The sequence below is a fragment of the Poecilia formosa genome, unplaced genomic scaffold (genome assembly GCF_000485575.1).
Source record: "Poecilia formosa unplaced genomic scaffold, Poecilia_formosa-5.1.2 Scaffold25, whole genome shotgun sequence".
Lineage (NCBI taxonomy): Eukaryota > Metazoa > Chordata > Actinopteri > Cyprinodontiformes > Poeciliidae > Poecilia > Poecilia formosa.
The window spans coordinates 3,115,792-3,137,316 of NW_006799964.1; the positions used below are offsets into that span (position 1 = coordinate 3,115,792).

The 21,525-nt window shown below is 39.5% G+C and overlaps 1 protein-coding gene across 3 annotated transcripts; it reads right to left on the reverse strand.

The window, feature by feature from the left end:
* Positions 1–627: 627 nt before the first annotated feature.
* On the reverse strand, positions 628–21,143 carry pgm5 (phosphoglucomutase 5). Of its 3 annotated transcripts, none has more exons than XM_016669527.1 (12): positions 20,938–21,143; positions 20,499–20,803; positions 17,141–17,303; positions 16,903–17,049; positions 16,672–16,797; positions 16,391–16,581; positions 16,033–16,187; positions 10,431–10,546; positions 6,890–7,025; positions 5,443–5,626; positions 1,812–1,949; positions 628–1,034 (listed from the first exon to the last, which is right to left on the reverse strand). In XM_016669527.1, the coding sequence occupies exons 2-12, from the start codon at positions 20,754–20,756 to the stop codon at positions 945–947; spliced, it is 1,704 nt and encodes a 567-aa protein (XP_016525013.1). In that variant the 5' UTR covers positions 20,757–20,803; positions 20,938–21,143; the 3' UTR covers positions 628–944. The 3 variants fall into 3 exon arrangements, with proteins under 3 accessions (XP_016525013.1, XP_007548227.1, XP_007548226.1); XM_007548165.2 differs by having other exon boundaries at positions 20,904–21,143; XM_007548164.2 differs by having other exon boundaries at positions 20,499–21,143.
* Positions 21,144–21,525: the final 382 nt, after the last annotated feature.

Consider the following 21,525-nt stretch of genomic DNA (forward strand, 5'->3'; position numbering starts at 1 on the left):
TTGCACTCTAGGATTCATTTTTTTATAATCAAGGATTTGACTATGAGCAGCACATTCAGCAACACCAGCAGTGACGCCTGGCACCATAAAGATGGAGCAATAACCTGTACGGACCGACGGCTAACGTCTGCATGGCTGAGTGAAAGCATCCTATTGAATATCTACTGGCTTTATCCTCAAATCAGAATGATGGCAATCAACATGTTTATGATGTCCTGCTGTCAGCGTCTCATCGGAGCGGTGTAAAGATCAAACCTCATAAGCTCTTATCACAGCTCAACGGCTTCAGTTTGTTTCCTCTTCAGCTGGAAAACAAGAGCTGTTCAATCACAGCAAGTAAGTCCAGCGATGAGGACACTCCTTACTGAAAATCCCCAACATGCCAAAGGGCAACGAGAAACTTTTTTATTTTTTATTTCCTCTCAGTCCGAATGCGCACAAATGTTGATTTATGAGGAAGCTGTAACTTTTCTTTCTCGTTTTGGTAAATAAATTACTTGCAATGTGTAATAATAACAAATGATATGTGCACTGTAAATTAAATGTTCAATATTAGTGAAGTGATAAAGAAAAAATAATAAGCTGACACTAAGCAATATAAAAAAAAAAAATCAAGAAACGTTGATATTCTGTTGTCAGGTTTGTGTTTATTGCTTTTTTAGCTTCCACTGTGTAACTACTGCATTATTTCAATTTGCTTCATGTTTATCAATAACTGACTTTTTTATTGTGAACAAAAATGAACATAGATGTGCAGCTGTGACACTTTTGTCTTTGAGAGACAAATTCCAGCAGAAAAAAACCCAAAAAGATTCTTGGGTTAAAAGCTGTTCCAAGCAAAGTGAAGCTGCAGAAATAAGTATAACTTATCAGTGTGGGCATGATAGATGCATATAACATGTGCGTGTGTATGTGAGTGTGTGTCTTCCTCATTTTCTTTTAACTCATGTGATGACGTTTGGGCCGCGCCGTCCTGTCCTCTCATGAATGTTGGAGATCTTCAGGGCGATGGCGATGAGAGGACCCAGCACCACCTGCAGAGAGAATAAAACCCAAAGTAAAAACCATATGGGTAACACTTTATTTGAAGGGGTGTACCTAAGACTGACATGACACTTTCATAAACATGACATAACATCTGTCATGAACCTAAAGGAGTTTTTATGAGTGTTTATGACAGTTGTCATAAAGTTTCATTCGGTAAATAATGACACTTTTAATGCAAAATTGCTCTAAAAGTTGCATTAAAAGTCCATTAAAAATGCCAACTTTGCATTAAATTATCATAATTTACAAAATCATGCAAAGTTGGCACTTTTAATGGACTTTCAATGCAACTTTTAGAGCAACTTTGCATTAAAAGTGTCATTATTTACCGAATGACACTTCATGACAACTGTCATAAACATTCATAAAGACTTTGTTATGTTCATGACAGGTGTTATGCCTTAGTCTTATACACACCCCTTCAAATAAAGTGTTACCAAAATGGGTAGGTAGATCATTGTTTCACTCTGAAATGAATTAAAGAATTTTAACAAATGAATAAATAAATAAAAGATAAAGAATAGCAAAATAAATAAATAAATGGCAAATTAATCCATGGATGATTTGTTTCTTATTCATGCGTAATTCTTAATCTCTTAATTGTTAATAATGCATTCTCAACAGAAAAGTTCACGATAATGGAGTCAAAACAAAACAAAAAGTTTTAATGAAGACAAAAGCGGTTTGCCCCTGTTCCAGGTGAAAGCAGGAGAAGCGCACAGGTCCTTCTGCGCGTGTAGCAGATAACACACAACTCCCCCCACCTGAGTCTCTCTGCTGTGTCTCTCAGGGTCTCTCTCAAAGCTCTCAGCATAAATGCGCATGGTGGCACCCGTCCCTCCTCCGCTGCCGCTCATCCGAAACACAAGACGGGAAGAGTCGGTGAAGATAATCCTTAAACCCTAGAATTAAAATAACAATAATTATAACCTTTTCATTACCTTTTTCCAATTCATTTAAAGGAGTCTTTCTGACTATTATCTAGGTAATTTTCTTTGGTTAGCTATGTAATTCAATTTACACAACATATATAATTAAATGCACTTTGACCAGGATTCCATGTGTTTATTTCTACAGTTGAATCCCTGATGTGCATTGAAAGCAAATTTCCACTAGATGTCGCTGTCACCGTGCCGTTTGCTGGGAATGAGTCATTTTAACCATGTTCAGCAATTAAACAGCAATATTTTTAAATGATATGATCCTAAAAAAAAAAAATTCAAATATGATGCCAGATTATTTGGAGCTACTGAACTAACTCCAGTTTTTTTTTCTTTTTTTTTCTTTTTTTTTTTTTGAGAAAAGAACATCCAGAGGCCCGCAGTTTGTTGTGTTCATCTGTTCAGCAAACAGGATTTTTTTTTAAATTTATTTATTTTTTTGTGATAGGTTAGTTAACCTTATCCCCTGCATGGTAACATAAACATAATAAGTTTACTTAAAGCATTATATTGAGAGAAAAAAAAATGGTAAGAACTTTAAAATTTGTTTCCTTGCTGGTAAGTTTAACAATAGAATACCTTTATTTCATCTGTTAGCTTTTCAGAGATTTGTCAACAATATTCCCCACCTCAGGCATCAAAAGGTAACAACAGTTCAATTCAGTTTTATGGATTATTTTTAGAACAAAAGTCACATGGGCTCTCCATGCAGTCAATGAGGGGGAGAACATTTTAGACCCTTCGCTGACAAACAGAAACCTCTGGAAAACTCCAGTTCCTCACCTTTATCATGACTCTGGACGTTAGGAGGGAAGTGGAAGCAAATGTTAAAAGAGAGTCGGTGATAATGAAAGATGTCCGCCTGTCTGTCTGTATCTGGGAGCGTGCCGGCTCAGCTCTAACAATAGAGCAGCGGTTATCAGCGGGCCGTCAGACTAATGCTTGTTAAAAGCACCATCTGCTGCAGTGCTCAGAGGCTACGTCTTTAAACGACGTGGATTTTTCAAAAGATATTCACACTCCATCAAGATGTTCCACGTTCTGTCATGTTACAACCACATCTTCCAATGTGTTCAATTAGGATCTTATTGTTTTTTACGGTACAACATTTTGAGAAGTCTCGCCCACCTTACCCTGATACTTTAAATAAAATCTGGTGCAACCAACGGTGCATGAAAGCACCCTTCACCAGGCACAAACTTTGTAAATAAAGCCTACTTGTGTGTCATTTAACCTCAGTTTACATCTCAGAGGTTTGTTGGAGGACATTAGCGAACAAGCAGCATCAGAAAGATCAAGGAACACAGCAGACATCTCAGGGAGAACGTTGTAGAGAAGTCTAAAGCTGGGTTAGGTAGGGGAAAAAAAACTAGCTTTGAACACTTCACAGAGCACTGCTCAGTACATTATCTGAAAATGGAAAGAGTTTGGCATGGAGGCACACATGCCCCAGACAAGGCTGTCCACCCAATTGACAACTCTAACTAATGCATGCTGTGACTTAAGAGGCAGGGGGAAAAAATCTAGTTGTGGAAAGAAAAGAAAGTCAGAGTGTTCTCTGCTCTTAGTACCCATAAAATTACAATGACTTGGTGAGAGATTATGCAACCTAACTTAAAACATCCACGTGAACAAATACAAATCAAAGTAAACATAAAAGAAAAAGCCGACCCCCCCTAATGCAAATGCCTTCGTCAAAGACAAGTTGATTATACGTTTATCTCGTGAAGAAAAGTGGAGATGAGAACCGAAAAGATGAACACGTCGGTGCCACATTGCACAAAAACAGACAGCTGAATCTAGGGGCTTAAATCCATCCGTTCTCTGTCTGATATGCAGACAATGCCAGATGAATTCAGTAGCCAACAACAGAAATGCTGCCATGCAACTGCAGTGTAAATCCTCCAAGCATTGTCTGGCACATCTCTGTTTGAACGCGTTTGTCTCGGCGCGCCTACTTCCTCCCCCCTCTGCAATGGAGACGCTGCAAGAGAGATGACAGCTGATATAATTTTGTCCCGGGAGGAATGTGAGTCATTAGGGGCTGACTGGGTTGCTGGGGATTTACCATTTCGGGGTGACCGACTACCTAGAGATGAGGCCTGCTGCATCCATACTGAGATGTGCTTTTGCTTTTGCAACCCTAAACTGAAACGCTCAGAGTGTGTGCATGTATGTGGGTTGACAATATTCTTGGCGGGAGGGACTAAACCTGCTGAAATTGAGATTGAGCAGGCATTAGTTGTTGTAGCATTAGTTTCAAAGAAATACAAAATGATCTCACGTTTGTCTGCGGAATAAGAAAGAGAAAAGTCGATTGTGAAGACTTGAATGACAGCAAGGGAGTTAAAAGGATTGTGACAGGAAGGTTGCACTAACCAAACGTGTTACCAGCGTGTGTGGAGACCTAAACTGTGTGCTGTGTGTATATAGACGAGTTTATGATTTAAAACTACAGATAAGATGTTCATATCCAAACGAAGCCTCGCAGTGGGTGGTCTGTAGGGCAGGAAGAGGGAGAACAAGGGCAAGTGTGAGACCTTCATGGGCCCATTTAGATTTTTTTTATTGCTTTTTAAACAATTTGTCTTGTTTCTCCAAAACCTTACCAGTATATACACAAACTTCATAAAATGTGGTCGAGTTGTGTATTATGAATGCAATTTTCATTCCACTTTCCACTTTTTATTTTTCTGTTAACATGCATTTTGTATCCCTTTTTAGTGACACCTTCACTGAAAAATGATTTTTGAATGAACGACCTTTGCAACCGGATTTCCGTTTTAATTGTATCAAACAATCACCGATTTTCTTGAGTTTTAAAAACTTTGCATGAAAGAAATGCTCCCAATTCACACTTTAAAGATCATGAAATACCCCAATAAAGCACTTGTTTATTTATTTATTTATTTATTTATTTATTTATTTATTTATTTATTTATTTATTTATTTATTTTCATAAGGGGTTAAAAAGTTAGAAAATATATTATTGTTTATTTAAGACGAGAGCAGAAGTTAATAATGGCATTCGCAAAATGCACTTTCTGTGGCTGTCTTTAAAAGAGCCTTTGTTGCATCCATTCCAACCACTGATGGGTCAACCTATAACACTGTTTAGATCGTCGTGGCAACTGTTAGGGTGGAATATATTAGGCCATATCCAGTGAAAACCAGATGATAAGTGCTAAATATTTTCCCCTTCATTAAACATAAATATTGCCCCACCTTGTGTAAGGTGGGGCAATATTGTAAGGTTTTATTAAAACCTTAAAGCCTAAGGTTTTAATAAAACATTATTTGTTTTAACAGTTTTGGGAGTTTTTTATTTATTTCATTTTATTTTATTCTTTTGTAGTTTGCAATTATTTACAGTTTATATTTCTTCAGTGCTCAGTTTTATCTCAACTTATTTTTTTCATGTGACATCCCACATCTGGAGCTGTCTCACACTGACCTGGTTCCGAGCGACTGTCCCGTCCACCGGGTCGATGTACTCAAAGTTCTCCGCCTTTTCCACGCTGTAGACGTGATCTCCAACAGCAAATTTCTGACTGCTGAAAGCCTTGTCGGAGATTACTGTCTCCAGATCCCTCATCAGGTAAAAGGCTGCACGTGGGTCCAAGCCTTCATAGTCAAACCTGAAGGTCACAAACAGACAAATGGACACGTATATTCAAACGAGACATTGCTAGGTTCAGAGGGCTGAAAAAACTGAATTCTCAGAGATGATTAATGAGGGTGAATGACTTATATTTTCTCCAAATGCTGACAGATGTTTAAAAAATCATGATCATGGATGGTCCTTATCCTAACTCATTTGTCCTTGCCACTTATGTCTTGTGGGAAATGCTTGTCAGTTTATAAAAACCTTCTGTGGGAATATGCAGTACAAAGCTAGAGCAGCTATCACTGGGAACGCTTTCTGCACAAACTGTCACAGGGGAAAGGGTGAAATAAGGACAAATTACATCCGAGCGAAACCTTGGCCTACTGTACTTATTTAGCTTTGGTGGACTGGTAGAAGAATGGAAAGCATGGTTACTTTTTTTTTTTTCTTAAAAAAAGGAAATTCATGAAGACATTTTAATGGGCCCTGTCACCTACTATGACCACTACACCATAGTAGTGAGCTTGGCCCAGCAATTCTGTTTTAAGACCGAGATCATGTTATCAAAATAAGACTTTTAGCAGTAAATTTTAAACATCAGCAAACAAGCTTACATTAGCATGCTGCTATGAAAATAGCCTTGCTGAAGTAAGAAAATGACTGACATACTAGGATTATCTGACTAAAAAGTAAACTGTGAGCTAACAGAATTAAGCTATGCTATGTGCTATGCTAATACCAACTAATATCCTTTTACTAAACCCTATATTCCATCATTAGTCTCATCTAACTTAGATAGCATTACCTCTAATATTGTGATTGTAGCATTTGTACTATGACTATAAAATGCTAACATTGCCTACAGCAGCAACTTTAGCATTAGGGCTAACATGTTAACATATGCTTAAAGTAGATTTTATACCATCAGTTACTTAAGATGCTAAAATTAGCAAACTGCAGTAACATTCCAATGTAGTGAACATATTAGATTCTGTAGATCCTTTCTGCACCACCATCCACAACAAACCTGAACATCCTTGGATGTTATGTGCAACATTTAATTTTACTTTAGGATAAATAAAGTATTGTTAAATTGAATTCAATGTGAAATCTATACCTAAAATGCTGACTTTAAAATGGATTTGAATTGCAAACATTTACTTGTTAGTTCACAATGCACTGGATTGCTCTCAAGTCATTGCTATAGCCTTCAAAATTTGACTGAAAAGATGAAAACACAACATTATCACTGCATTCAGAAACAGATGACTGAATGTCTTTCAGAGATCATCACCTGCAGAAGTAGTTGCGTCCAAATCTGGCCCAGTGTTCCCTGACAATCTGCTCCACGCCTTGTTTCCTGGCTGCTATGACGGACAACCATGCCAACACTGACCACAGGCCATCTTTCTCACGAATGTGGTCAGAACCTGAGGAAGAAAAGGAAACAGGATATCACATTTCTCGTGAAATTTGTTGTATAGTTTCAGACAAAGCATCGAAAGAGAAACATTGGTCTCCCATAATCTCGATGTTAAGCAAACTATGGAGAAAACACCCTAATTAAGATAAATGGCGATGCTTAAGCAAGAACGCACCTAATGAAACATTGTTGATACAGACTGCATGTGTGAAATTGCAGGGCGCTTGACTACCCAATGCATGGGTGACTTCCATATATGTGAAGAGGTCACTGACAGAAAAAAAAAAAATATTGAAATTTTTGAGAAAGTCTGAGGTAGATCCATGGTTACTTTTGTAAAACAACGCTAAACCATTTTGTTGACTTAGAACAGGCAGGGTTCATAAACAACCTTCCTGTGTCAGGCCTGCCTGCCTGCAGCTTCTTTCCAATTAAAATCATACGTCTCGTCTGATAAAGCAGAAAGCTGAACGTGGACTTAGTCAAAATGGTGAGGGGCAAAATTACCCACAATCGGTCTCTGTTGGGAGTTACAAAGAGTTGCAAAAGACAACGGCAAACATGCCAACACAAACGAGGACTGCTGCTTCCACTAGACACAGACATTCACACACACCAAGAAGACGATCACCCCCAAAGACTCTTTCACAAGAAGGCTTTCGACAGAGACAGCTGCACCGTAAAGGTATCTCAAAGGTTAAGAATGTGACAGTAATGCTTCCATGTGAGAGCCAGAAGTGGGAAAAGGACTCCGATGTTTATGGGTTTGTTACATCTGTGAACAGAAAAAAAAAGCATCTTTCTGTCTCTTCTACTTTGTAAATTAGCATATATAGTTATTTTCCTCATCACGGACTGAAAAGATGAGAAGAACTGTTGATCCCTGTGTCCGGCTCCATCAGCGTACAGTTGTTAGGAAACTGACAGTTGTGATTATCTAAGCCCAGCTTTACTGTCTGTCTACCCTTTTGTCTGTCGCTCACTTTCAAAGAGGGTCACCCTGTAAAACAGATTCAAGATCTGTATCGTCAAAGCACAGCTGCACTCATTAATGAGCGCTCGTTGCTGCAGCGATTTTCGTTTTAGCTCAGCTCTGCCCCTTCATCACCTGCTGCTAGATAGCCCTTAAAAGCATGTTAACAACTTTTCTCTAATGTTTTGACGAAAATATTTTTGCACAAACTCCAGCAGATGATTCATTAATAGTTTTGCTTCTTTTTTTTTTATCTTAAGATCAAAGGCCTGGATAATGAGAATCCCAGAGCACACACAGCAACGTTGCAGTTCATTCTAGTGAAGAGCGGGAGCGGTGCACAGCTCTAATGATTTACTCTGCAGGGCTCTCTCAAAGCTTTTTGCCTTACAAGGACAGACAACGAGTGAGCTCCCAAAGTCCTCTGGGCTCTCAAACCCTCCGTTTACTCTCCTCTCATCTCGGTCGACACTTCTTCGGTTCAGACTCGGCCACCGTCTGTTTTCTTCTCTCGCGTTCTCACCTCTTAGAATCCTTCTGCTCATACCGCCCGGTTTTTACTCTTTGATCCGTCAAGTCGAGTCGACCAGAAAAAGACAAAATAGAAACGTACCCTAGTGGGTCAGATGTAAAAATGACAAAAGATCAACAGCAACTAAAGCGCACGATGTGCAGAGTTTGAATTGTTAAAATATAAGTTTGAGTTCAAATGATTTCTGGCGTCTACAGTGTGTTAGCGTGCCTCTGAATTTGCATTTACTAAAACACATTTCCCGTGGGGGCTTGTCGGCATGTTGCGGTGATTCACGAAGCCCCTGTCTCCTTTTATAGCAGAGGAATGAGGATTATTTACACATGCGGTCAGGGTCACAGCCTTATCATCTATTAGAGTGCTCTGACTAGGGCTGAGGGCGACCAGGATGCACTGCTTACAACTCTAGACCTGAAATAGACCGAAAGAGAAGCAAAGCTGCGACACTTAGGCTGACATATGATCACTTGCCCGTTTGGCTGTTCCTGCACTGATAATTAGATCCCATACAGCGCTTTGCAAAAGTGTTCATATACGTACCGTGAACATTTGCACATTTTTCCCAATATACAAACACAAATGTCAATGTATTTTTCAGCGCTTATGTGGTAGAAGAACACAAAGAAGAAAAGAACTGCGAAGTGTAGGGAACATGCTTTTCAAATATTTGCATAGATACAAATCTGAAAAGTGTGGCGTGGCGTTGTGTTTAGCCCCTACTTGGACTCCTTACGTAAAATCCAACGTAATCAGTTGAACTCAGGAGTCAGTTTTGAACATCTCAGACCTCTGTTCAATCTATCAACCAAAAAGGTAAAAAGTATGACACAACTTAAAACCTACACTGTGACCTGGGAAAGGAGCGAAGCAGCCAAGAGGCCCATTGTAAGTCTGAGGGAGCTGCAGAGAATAACAGCTCAGGTAGACAAAGTCCAACCGATTAAACCTCCGCTCCACAAACCTGACTTATAGAGTCAAGAGAAAAGCTCCTGCTTAAATGTAGCCATTAAAGTCTCGTCTGAAATATATTTTAAAAATGCAATGGACAGAGGAATGGTGGAAGATGATCCGATTGGAGAAGACAAGAATTCAGCCATCTGGCTGACGGCAGTTATACAGTTTGATGGGAAACTAAGCTTTGGATCCAAATGTATTGACAGGATTATTAGTTATTGCATTCAAAAAAGTCTACATGACTGGAAAGAAAAAGAAGAAGAATTGAAAAAAAAAGCCATTTCATTGTCTTTTTTTCAGTATTTGCCACAAGCCATCTAGAGAAGATAGCATGCACAAAGGAGAAACAGGTGAAGCAAAAATTAGAAATATTGTCCTCGAAGCAAACAGTGGAAAACAAACACTTCTGGAGCCTAATCCTGTGCTGGACTCTTGGGCTATTGGTTCTTCTGTTTCCACTGATGCTGAATGTCTTATGAAGTAGTATTAAACAATGTAAAGCCGGAAAAAAGATTTTAAAAGACCTTCAGAAAACCTACCAAACTCTTGATCAAAAACTTAGAAACTTTACAAGGAAGTTTATGTCCATAGATGAAAAACATATCAGATTAAAAGAGGTTGAAGACTTCTGCACAAGTACATCTGGAGTAAAGTAAAAACAACTCTGCAGAAGCTGGTCAGTGCAGCACTCCAAATGTAGGATTGTTTTTAAGGCACCTTGACAACAGTTGATCCACTAGGGAAGGGGGTGAGGGGAATTTCTCAGGCCCAAAACCTCACAAATCCTCCACGCCAGTCCACAGATTTGCATCTATGATCCGTTCTTTCCTGTCCAACAGTCCGCTTCTGCTTTTGTTTTTATTATTTTAACTGCACAAGACATTTTAGCAATCGCAAATCTCTCTTTATGAGCCTTTTATGTTCGGAGTGTGTCCTTGTGTGCTAGATCGTACCAGTTCCAAAGCTCTCCTCCCCACATAGGGAACAGCGCCCAGAATCCATCAGGTTCCCAAAGTACCTCCAGCCTGTGGGAGTCTCATAAAGGGCCAGCTTCATGGCTTTGGCTACCCTACAAACAGCACAGAAGAGAGGGAGAGAGGGAGAGAAAGAGGGAGAGAGAGAGAGAAAAAAAGCAAAAACAAAGTTTGTACCTTTGCTTTTATCAGATCAGAAGGGTGAGCCTGCAAGCAAATCCTCTGACCTTTCAAATAAAGCAAACCAAATGCTGCATGACAGCAGCTATCTGCCAACAGTTCATCCAATAACTTAATAAGGCAAAACACTGCAGGAACAAAATGAGTCAACCTTTCACTCTATGTGCTCTGAACACAGGCCATGTAGTCTCCAAAGAACAGGAGAAAAGAGGGATTATGAGCCGGCATGTTTATACATCTTATAATGGGGTCGTTATAAGAGTGAGCTGTGTGTTTGTATGCGTGAGTGTGTGTATGTCAAATATGTGCGAAAAGAAAGGCAAAAGGAGAATCAGGGGCTTTTCCCATAGCAAACCGCTTTTCCTATGAAAGTTCTTTTTTTTCTGTAAGAAGAAAATAACAAATTTCTGGGATTAATTTTCCCAATTACAAAATTGAAGTCAAATAAAAATTCAGAGTTGATCAAGTTTCAAAAGTGCCAGAATTCAGTAAATAAATAAAATGCTAATTAGATAATTATGCGTGGTCGTTTAAATAAAAATGAAATACCAGTGCACAAAAATAAAGTCAGGGGAAGCAAAGAAATATAAGAAGATATTTTAAAAAGAAGCTTTAATTTTCATGACATGTATGTGGTTCTTTCAGGTTGTGTGTGTGTGAGAGAGAGAGCAACACTTCAAGCAGAAAACAAGAAGGCAAAATGAAATATAACAAAGTTTGGCTACAGTAGGAATAATAAAGTACAATGTTATCATCGACACTACTTGTTGCTACCCACACACCATCGATGCGTTCTCTGTGATCACAGCAGAATACAAACACACGTGCCTACTCCAAGATTTCTTGAAGCAATATTCAAACCAGCAAAACAGATGTTTCAACCAAACGGGCAAAAATGTGGACATGTCGATCCTTGAAAACCCACTGTACCATGTCTGAATGTGGGTGGCTTTTTAGGGTTTTTAAGTGGTGGTGAAAACATCTGCATAATAATCTCAGACGTAAATAAATCCCCGCAGTGTTCGGTGCAGTTGTTTACAAGTTAGAAGGGATGAATTACCAAATATGAGTAAACCAGCTTGATCTCCCTCTGGGGATGCAAGCACTGGAACGGAAAGCCTGGCATTCCTTAAAAGAAAACAAACAGGCCCCTCTGATGAGCCTCTGCCGTTTTAAATAGCACGTCCACCGGCCAAAATAAGCCAAGAGTCTGAATGCAGGAGGGTCGGCTTTCAAGCTAAATTACAGACAACAACAACAACAACAAAAAAAAGTGTGAAAATCAGTTCACTTTTGCTCAGTCAATCGATGCAGTTCATAACTGCATCGATTGACTGAGAAAAAAAAAAGTCCAGGACATAAACAGCTCACAGTTAAAGTAACTGCACACTCCGTTTGAGCAGCTGATTAGTGAAGGCAGAGCTCTTTATTTTGCAGCTTGTTTCTTATCTTATCACACATTTCCAGAAGCATCTTCAGGGTTGTCTGTACCTCTTATGTCGCTCTGGTTTCAACAGTGGCTTGATTATATTGTCCTGCTGCATGACCCCAAAATCAGGAACCTTCGAGCCAAGTGAGCCTTTGGGGCAGGGCGGGGTGGGGCAGGGTATATCTACTGTATACCACCTTGAGCGTATTTGACAAACACACCATGCTATTTTAGTCGAGTAAACAATGTTTGCCAAAGAGGAACAGTAGAAGGTTTCTATTTACATATTCAATCCTCTGGTGCCATTTTGAAGCTAGCTTCCCACAATAGCAAATGATGTGCTATGAGATAAGTGTCAGACGTGATTTTGTTTGCAGTGGTTGCCAAAAGTGCACATGCATCTTTTAAAATTCACAGATTGATTTTTGCGATATAGAAAAAGAGACCCGGTTAAATATTTTCAAAGGCAAAGAAAAGAAAAATTGGTTACAAGGAAAATACTAAAAGATTTTTTTTTTTTTAAATCAACTAGGGTGCATAATCATGCACAATCTTAAACAATATTTTGTCACCCTGCAGATCTGCTGTCAGATATAGTTCTTGATCTCAGGCTTACACCATTTCAAAACTGTATTTTTTTGTGGTCATCTTATTGCTTTATTTACAAAATAATAATAATAATGCCTGGTCACACTGTAGAGTTGAAGACTAAAATAAATCAAAGGTTTAGGGTCAGATCTGGCAGGAAATCAAAAACTATTCTTCAATTTTAACCAAAACAGTGGTACTTCCATCACGATGCTGCTAACCCATTTTTCACTGTGTTCATGTTATTCCTTTGCAGACGTACAGTGTTGCTTTTTGTGCCGACAATAACATTTTAGAATTATGGCCAAAAGTTAAAGTTTGATTCAATCAGACGGTAACTGAATCATGGCTTTGGGAGATTTTTAGTAAGGCCTGGACGCTTCCTTTATAAGAAAAGTGTTTTATTTTACAGCCCCACTTCATGGGCCAGATATCTGAACATCTGCTTGTTGTCACATGCAGAGAAGCTGCATTATCAGGACGTTTCTGCAGCTCCTGTGTCTTGTCTTTTAATCAATTCTAAAGGAATGTCCAGCTTAAGACAGTATTGCACACACTGCTGTTGACAAACAAAACAAGGAAACATTTTCAAGTTTTCAATGCTTTCAAGAGTTTGTAATACAGAGCACTCTAAGAACACTGCTGGAAGAGAAGCAGGCCCGCAGCATCACACATTTATCACCATACGGTGGACATGAGGGGCTTTTTAAATGACAAACCCACAGGGAGTGTTCGTAGCAGGACAGTTTACCGGTCAAATCGGATAAAAGTTCCTGGTTCCTGGAATAGTCTCAGTGGCTCTTAACAAACTCCATGAGTATGTTTTTAATGATAAAGCCACTGCAAACAACCAAATTGCATGTAGGTAATTCAATTTAATTTAATTTAATTTAATTTAATAATGCGAGCTGGAAATTGGAAAATGGCTGTTAAAATCTAAGTAATTGTTTCTACTTTTGCTGCAGTTCTCCTCCAGCAGGCTTGAGAAAGATTTTGTTCCCTCCTTTACCGTCCTCATCTAGCCCAGAGACCATTGGTTAAAACAAATGAGCCTCTGTCTCATGTCATATTCAAACTCTGAGAAAACAGAAAGACATGGATTATCAATTATAAGGTCCTAGAAAGTCTGATCAACAAACACATATACAACAGCATATACATTCTAAAAATCTCTTCAATTACATTTATTTGGGTTGTTGAGGGCTCCAGTGATTTTCCTGAACACAAGATTCCCCTCCTCCTCCTCCCACTCCAAAAATTGAACTAACATGTGCAGAGTTAGACCTTGCAATTATAACAAAAGTTGGATGGATTTTAAGTGTGCGATTAAATCAGAAAGTGAATGAAAAATACTTTTTTTTTTCTCATAAGTTAAACCTGATCCACTTGTTAACTGTTTTCTCTTAAGAGCCAGCTTGTTGACAAACAAACTCATAAAATACCACCAATAATGAAGTGAGTGTAATAAAGCACTGCTTGCACTTAAACCTCACAATGTCACCCAAACAAAAGCTGCTGCAAAACATGAGCACTTTTTGAGCTTGATGTGAAACATGTGCCTCAACAAAAACTGGCACTAAAGCTCTGGTCCTGTCGGCTGTTGAGCTGATGGACCACGGGGTCAGGAGCAGGGAGAAGGGGGGGGAAGTGACCCATAGCTGGAACACCACAATGGTAATAAAAAAAACCCTTAATTTATGAGGTGAAAGTTAGGAGGATGCAATCGCTTTTTCTGTTGTTCCTTCATTCTATGCTCAGGATGTTTTCCTTTGACACCCAAAATGGTTATTTTTAAGGATTGCTATGAAAGAAATTATAAATATTTTTTAAATTAAAAAAAAACAATTGTGGTAATCCATTGTTAATTTCATTTCTTATAAAACCAAAGCAGTAAATTCACATGCCAGTGACTCAGTCCTCTTCCATCCCTACGTTCTTGAAGTCAGCAGACGTTTCCTTTAAGATGTATAAACTGCTGTCCTCTCCTCCATGTCTGCATCAGCTGTTTCTTTTCTCAGTTTGTGTCAAAAATGGCAAAAAGAAAAAACAAAACAAAAAAAAAAAACTCAGGCAGCACAATCATAGTCAGTCATCCCCATAGGGGTTAATATAGTTGGTAAAAACATGTCACCTTTTCAGCTGATAAATTCCTTACATTTCTTGAATATGACTGTACATTTTTCAAAACACAAACAATTGCACACAGGTTTCGCAACACGGTTACGTTTCTACAAAACTGTGCTTGACTAGCCAGAAACACAGAGCAGGGGAGGCTGGTGGGGGGGAAATCTCAGTCGAAACTCCCAGAGACACCATCCTAAAAAGGTTCACACTTGGGTCGACTCCAACATCGCACACACCACACCACCAGGCATTTCAACACTTCCTGGAGTTTGTCAGAGACATGCAAACTTTTCCCTGAGTGTTACATTAGGAACATGAGAGGTAGCAGTGCAACTGAGAGCTGAGCAAAGTGAGTGTTGCAAGTGCAGTGAGCATAAAACTATAGGTGTGTGCTGCTTTATGAGAGCACAGTGCAGAGGAAGGTCAATTATTCTAACGGACATTTCTCTTTTTGAAGGACACAAGAAGTTGCATAAATGCATCGCAAAGATGAGAAAATGGGGCGACATTTTTCTTTTACTCATTTTTGTCTCCTTCTTATTCGGCACAACAAAGACTTTCTCTAAAGCCACCCTGAAGCTTTGAAAGGTCAAATTTTAAATAAATGCATAGCTTTACAGGTATCTCATTAAATATGAAGGTCCACCAAACACATAAGGACAAGATCAAATATGGTCTTGCCGACAGGGACGGGGCGTTTGTCTTAAAGCAGGGCATGATTTAAAGTTCTTGTTAAAAATTCTCAGTAAGCGTTGAGGTTTTTATCTGCATTTAATTACAGAACATTGGCCACTCATCACAGACTAAGGTTTTCTTGTAGAGTTTGCAATCAGTAAAATTAGATTTCAACTAATCTCGTTAGAAACACTGTTTTGTGAATATATTTATAGGTCTGACTGTCTGACTTGTATCCCTTCTGATTAGTTAACTCTTTAACAACCTGTTTTCTGCAGGCAGCACTCAGAGGAGAGCTCCTCTGGGACTTCTCCAGCTGAGAGAAACATTAATGGGGATAACTTTAGCTTCGTCGCAGGCGTTCACTCAGCACTCTTTGCTCGACTCTTGTTTTAAATGACAGGCGGTATTTATAGACAGGAATAAAATCAAGGGTGTGTAGGAGAAGGATTTTTATGTGGTCTCAACATGGGGAATATCTCTTTTTTCAGATTTTGAGCTCCTCAAGAGTTATTGTAAAAAAAAAAAAGTCATTGTATCCTCAGACGACTCCTTCCTTAGTGTGGGTTTGTGTGCTTGCTGTACCTGTCGAGGGCTGCGCTGGTGGCCATACTCCTAGCAAAGCCTCTGGCGCCGTGTTGTCGGAAGTAAGGGATGGTGGAGAGGTTCGCAGCTATGACAGCAACCGAGTCCGAAGGGTTCACAAAGAAGCCGTTTTCTCCAAGGATCATATACCGGTCCTGGTACAGACGAATCATGCAGGAAATCAGGAGTCACATTTAGATAATACATATTGTCTTTTAAGTATTAATTTCTGTTTTAGACCTGGAGGCAATGTGAAAGTGATTCCTGTCTCTGACCTAAAATAGTTAAGTCTGATCACTAAGAGACCCGCAGCTGATTTAGAAGCCAACAAGTCGGAGTGTTGATATGAACACCTTACCCCATCTGCGTCAAATGCCGCTCCAAATCCAAACTCGCCCCCTTTCATAGCATCTACCAGAGAGGTGGCGTAGGTCAGGTTAGGCTCCGGTGGTCGACCACCAAAGTCCTCCAGGGGGACGCAGTTGACCGCAGAATTGGCCGGTGCCCCAAGCTCGTCACACAGAATCCTTCTTACATAGGGACCCATCACTATGCCAACCAACAGAGGGAATGTGTGAAGCAAGTAGTGAAATTAACTCGATTTGTTCTAAAGTTTATTACACTGGGTGCCAAACTCACCTCCATTCATGGCATCTATGTGTATCTTCAGCTGATCTGGTCCTGTGAGGAGACTTTTAATGGCAGAGAAGTCAAAGATGTTTCGCAGCATTTGTAGGTAGACTTCAACTGAGTCTACGATCTCCACTGTAAAGACAGAGGAAACTATGTAGGACTGTGCAGCATTGATTTCTGACGTATCTATTGCACGTAGAGGAATATATATTTGCACATCATGCATGAGCTTTGTACCTCTAAAAGGTTTGAACTTGTTCTCAAGATCAAACTCTTGCCTTCCAACCCTTGAGAGGTCAATGCGCAGATCTGGGCAGATGGCGTACTCCTCCAGAGTCCGGCTCACCTGAGAGATTCTCTCCATCACCGTGTCAGTAGACGGGCCTTCCAGGCAAAAATTTGTATTCAACTTAACACCCAAAAACCAATTGTTTTCAACTACTTCTGATGTCCAAAACAAATGCAAAGTCTTCACCTCCGTTAGCCACGTTGAACTTAATTCCAAAGTCTCCGCCGGGACCTCCGGGGTTGTGGCTCGCCGTGAGGATAATTCCACCAATTGCCTTGATTTTCCTTATGATGCATGACACGGCAGGAGTGGAAAGAAGGCCATTGAGACCGATTACCAGACGACCGATCTGAATGGAACAGAGGGCCGTCAGAAAAAAACACATCTGAATTTTACTTGTCATATAAATCACCTTGAAAACCGTTCATCCCCCTGAACGCTTCCAGATTTTGTTGCGCTACAATCTCAAACTTCATTGTATTTTGGGGGGATTTTATGAGATAGACACCAAAGTGGTCCATAGTTGTGCAGTGGAAGGAGAAGAACACAGAAATTATAAGTATGTATTTTCAATGAGGTTTTTTATTATTATTATTATTATTATTATTATTATTATTATTATTATTATTATTATTATTATTATTGATGTGAAATAAAAGAAAATGAAGATAGAAATGTGGGAGGCAAGGGAGGAGCGTGGAAGTTTTTTTTTTATAACATTAATATTTCTAGACATTTTTTGTTGAGATTTTACAAAGACCACCACAAATTTATGCATAAATAGGAAGCAGAAGGAAAATGAAACGTAGTTTCAAACTTTTTATTTTTATTTTTATTTTTTACAAATAACAAAAATAAATGTGGTTTCCGTGATTAATACCCACCACCATGCATCATAGTAGGATGGTGTATCCAGGGTGGACGGACAGTGGTAGTTTTTTAACAAAACATTTGACTTTGCATGCCTTTGACCAGAACACTCCTCCTCATAGTTGCTGTGTGCTGTGTCCTCTTCATCACTTGTGACAAACCATGACCAGTTTTCTTTCAACAACTGCTTTCTTCCTGCTGCTCTTCCAAACGTTATCCCGTCATGAGATTCAACCACCAAAATTGTGGATCTCTTTACTTCCTCCAGAGTTCCTACGGTCCTTGTGGCCGCTTCTCTGGTTAATGCTCTCCTTGACCAACATGTCAGTTCAGGCTGTTGCTAAAGTCTTGATAAGTGACGGATCAAACACAAATCAATTTTTCAGAACTTTACCCCAGACCTGTCTGCTGATGATACCATTTCTTAACTCATGCTCTCTGACAAACCTCTAAAGTCTTTGGTTTTATCTCTTTCTCTCCACTTCCCAGTTATGAGCTACTTTGTTGGTCTGTCACTAAAAATACAACAAAAGTTTTGCAGTTGCAACATGACAACATTTGAAAAAGCTCATGTTAAGAAGGCACTCTATAGTATATATTTGCATAAAAATCTCTAGTTTTGACCCAAAAAGGTTCAAAAGAAAGAGTTCCCAAAATATTGTATCAGTTTACAGGGACTAATTTACTGTTAGCTTTATCAAGTAAACGATCTCCACCCAAGTGGGTGCAAAAATATCAAGGCCACACTCTCTATTTATACTTTGCATGCTACTTATAAAGTGCTAATACCTACATCCTGCACATCGGCCGCTCTAAATAAGAGTTCCCTCAACACAAAGGAATTCATCCTCCTAAGAAAAAAAAAATTTTTTTATAAAGGATAGCTTGGGGTAGTGAAAATCTGAATTGGTGTGAACTCAGCTATGAGTGTAAATTAAAAGGAGATGGAAGGCCTGGGTTTGTGTGCCAAGTGTTGATGCTTTATAGTTGGGTCTTTTCCACACACTGTGACAGGGGTATCCCCAGTGTGTACAGTTCTGCTGTGGAGAGGTGTAACAGTGCTGCGGGGGCGAGCTGCTGGTGTGGCCGAACGTAGGCAGGAAAAGGAGCAGGATGGATGGAAGTGCTGATAAGGCTGACATCAGGAGACATTTGGCCAGGGTCAGCAGAAACATAAGGACCGATGTCAACAAAAAATTATATTCCCTTTGGCTCTTTTTTTCCTTTGGAAGTAGTCCAAGGTAAACTTCTCACAGCACAGAATTTTGGAAGCAACTCAGGGAGTTTCCTCTGAGTTTTCTTAATCTCTCGTCATATTTTTTGTAATCAACAGCTGACATTATTATTACAAGTTTCTTCTTGTTCTGTGAGTGTTCTCTAGGAAACCTCAGAGACCTTCACACAATAGCTGTATTTACAGTGAAATTTACCAGATGAGAACTCCGTTTAACAATTAAGGTAATTTTTTACTACAATTTCTTGAGCCAGATTTTATTTGCGTCATCTAATCCGAGTTTGAGGGCAGACCAGAGTCCAAGTTGTAGTTCAGGAGGATTATGATGAAGCATATTTAATGAATAATAATAATAATAATAATAATAATAATAATAATAATAAACAATCTACAATCACTTGCGGGGGGGAACACACAAGGAGTCAGGTCACCAGACCAACAAAGGGAAACCAAAACAACAGGGCAAAAGTAAGAACCCAGCAGTGTGTGAAGGAGAATAAGGAGGTTAAATACTGAGGAACATGATTACTAGATGAAGAAAAGACTGGAAACAGAATGAGGATGTGAGGAGAGGGAGATTGAGGAAAGGACGTAAATGAACATGAAGAGAGTAGAGAAGAGAAAAAAATAAACCAAGGGAGAAACACTGAGCAAAAGAAAAGGCAAGAATGAAACTAAGTGATCAAAAGTGGAAACAGAAACAAACCCAAAAAACTCAAACACAAGATCACGACAGTTTGGGATTATCGGAGTAAATATATGTCACAGTTTGGGTTTTTCCGTTTGTTTTTTAATTTATTTTTTTTCTATTTGAAAAATAATTTTCCTTCCACCTCACAAATATTCACTACTTTGTATTGTTTCCCCCTTCACATTCCTTAACGAACACAACGTTTATTATAAATAGGGTCACTAAATGTCAACCAACCAACTGTGACACAATGTGGGACATGTGCTGAAAGGTGGTGTGAAAATTTATGTTTCCAGCCTAAAAATAAACACAACCAACAAGGCCATAAGCATCACAGATTAGTCCTTTAACATTAAAACCCACAGCCCGATAATCTCCATACTTTTAGTGTAGCGATTGTTTTTCATAGCATTTTTAAAAAATTATTATTCTACTTTATATTTTCTAATTAATTTTAAAGCTTTGTGGGGGATTTCATTGGTTGTGTTTCCAGGATTGTGTGAAAGATTTTTCTTTTTCCTAAAGGTTGGCCTTTGGGCGTTGGAGACTTCCCTGCTTTATTCATTTATTGGATATTAGCCAGATATTAGAACACACTTATTCTTATGTGCTGCCTAAAATAAAAAAATAAAAAAATAAAAAAACATAGAGCCTAGGTGGGACATAGTTTGAACTTTGGACCAAATGACTTAAGTACTGCACACCCAAATGATGTATAATATTTAGTGAACTTATCCAGCCCTCCTTACCCCATTGGCAGCTGCCATCTGCACTATCACCTCGATGGCAGCCCGGCTGAAGTAGCGGCCGTCGCTGCCCACCACCATGGTGCAGCCCTGTCTGTCCCGCAGGTCGATGGAGGACAGGAGGCTCTGGATGTAGTTCTGCAGGTAGTTCTTCTTCCCCTCAAACACGGCAGTCTTCCTCCGCAGCCCGTTGGTGCCGGGCCGCTGGTCCTCAAAGGGGGCGGTTTGGACCGTCACCACCGGGATGGGGCTCGTCTCCATCCTCCGTCTTGTTTTCTATCGCGACCCAGCGGGGTTGCAGCAGGCAGCTGGGAATAACCGATCACGAAGTAAAAAAAAAAAAAAAAAAGGAAAAGAAAATTAAAGTTGGAAAACAAAAAAAATTGTGGAGTCAAGGCGGCTGCTTACAGCTGAGGAGGAGACCGAAAAAGTTTATTTTCACCTTGACAACTTGAGCCAAGAGAGGAGCATCCCTCTATCCTGACTGAGTCCAACAGCAAAACCTCCGCTCAGCTGTTAGACTGCTCCCTCTTTTCCTAATAAGAATGAACAACTGACGACAAGAGGAGAGGAAAAAATCAGGGAGGGACTGAGCTTTCAGTGTTACAATCAGCTGAGCCTCACGCCAAAAATAGACATCTGACCGAAGGGAGTAGAGGAATTGTGCTGGGGCCCGGAGTGCAACCGGACACTACATCTGTGTCTGTACTGTCCTGCCACCCCGGTGAAAAAACACACTGAAAAAAAACAACAACAACAAAAAACAAGTGGTTAGACTTTAAAGAAGAAGAAGAAGAAGAAGAAGAAGAAGAAGAAGAAGAAGAAGAAGAAGAAGAGTGTCACGTTTTGATTAGGGTGGTGAGGCTCTCCACTCAGGATGGCACTGCCTACGGGCCTCAAAAAACAAGAAATTAAAAATCATCAAGTTTTTTTGCACTAAAATGAGTCTTCTATAGCTTATTTGCATGTCCAGGCAGTGCGAATGGGCACCTATAGAATGATATTGTTATTCACCTCAGGTGACCAACGG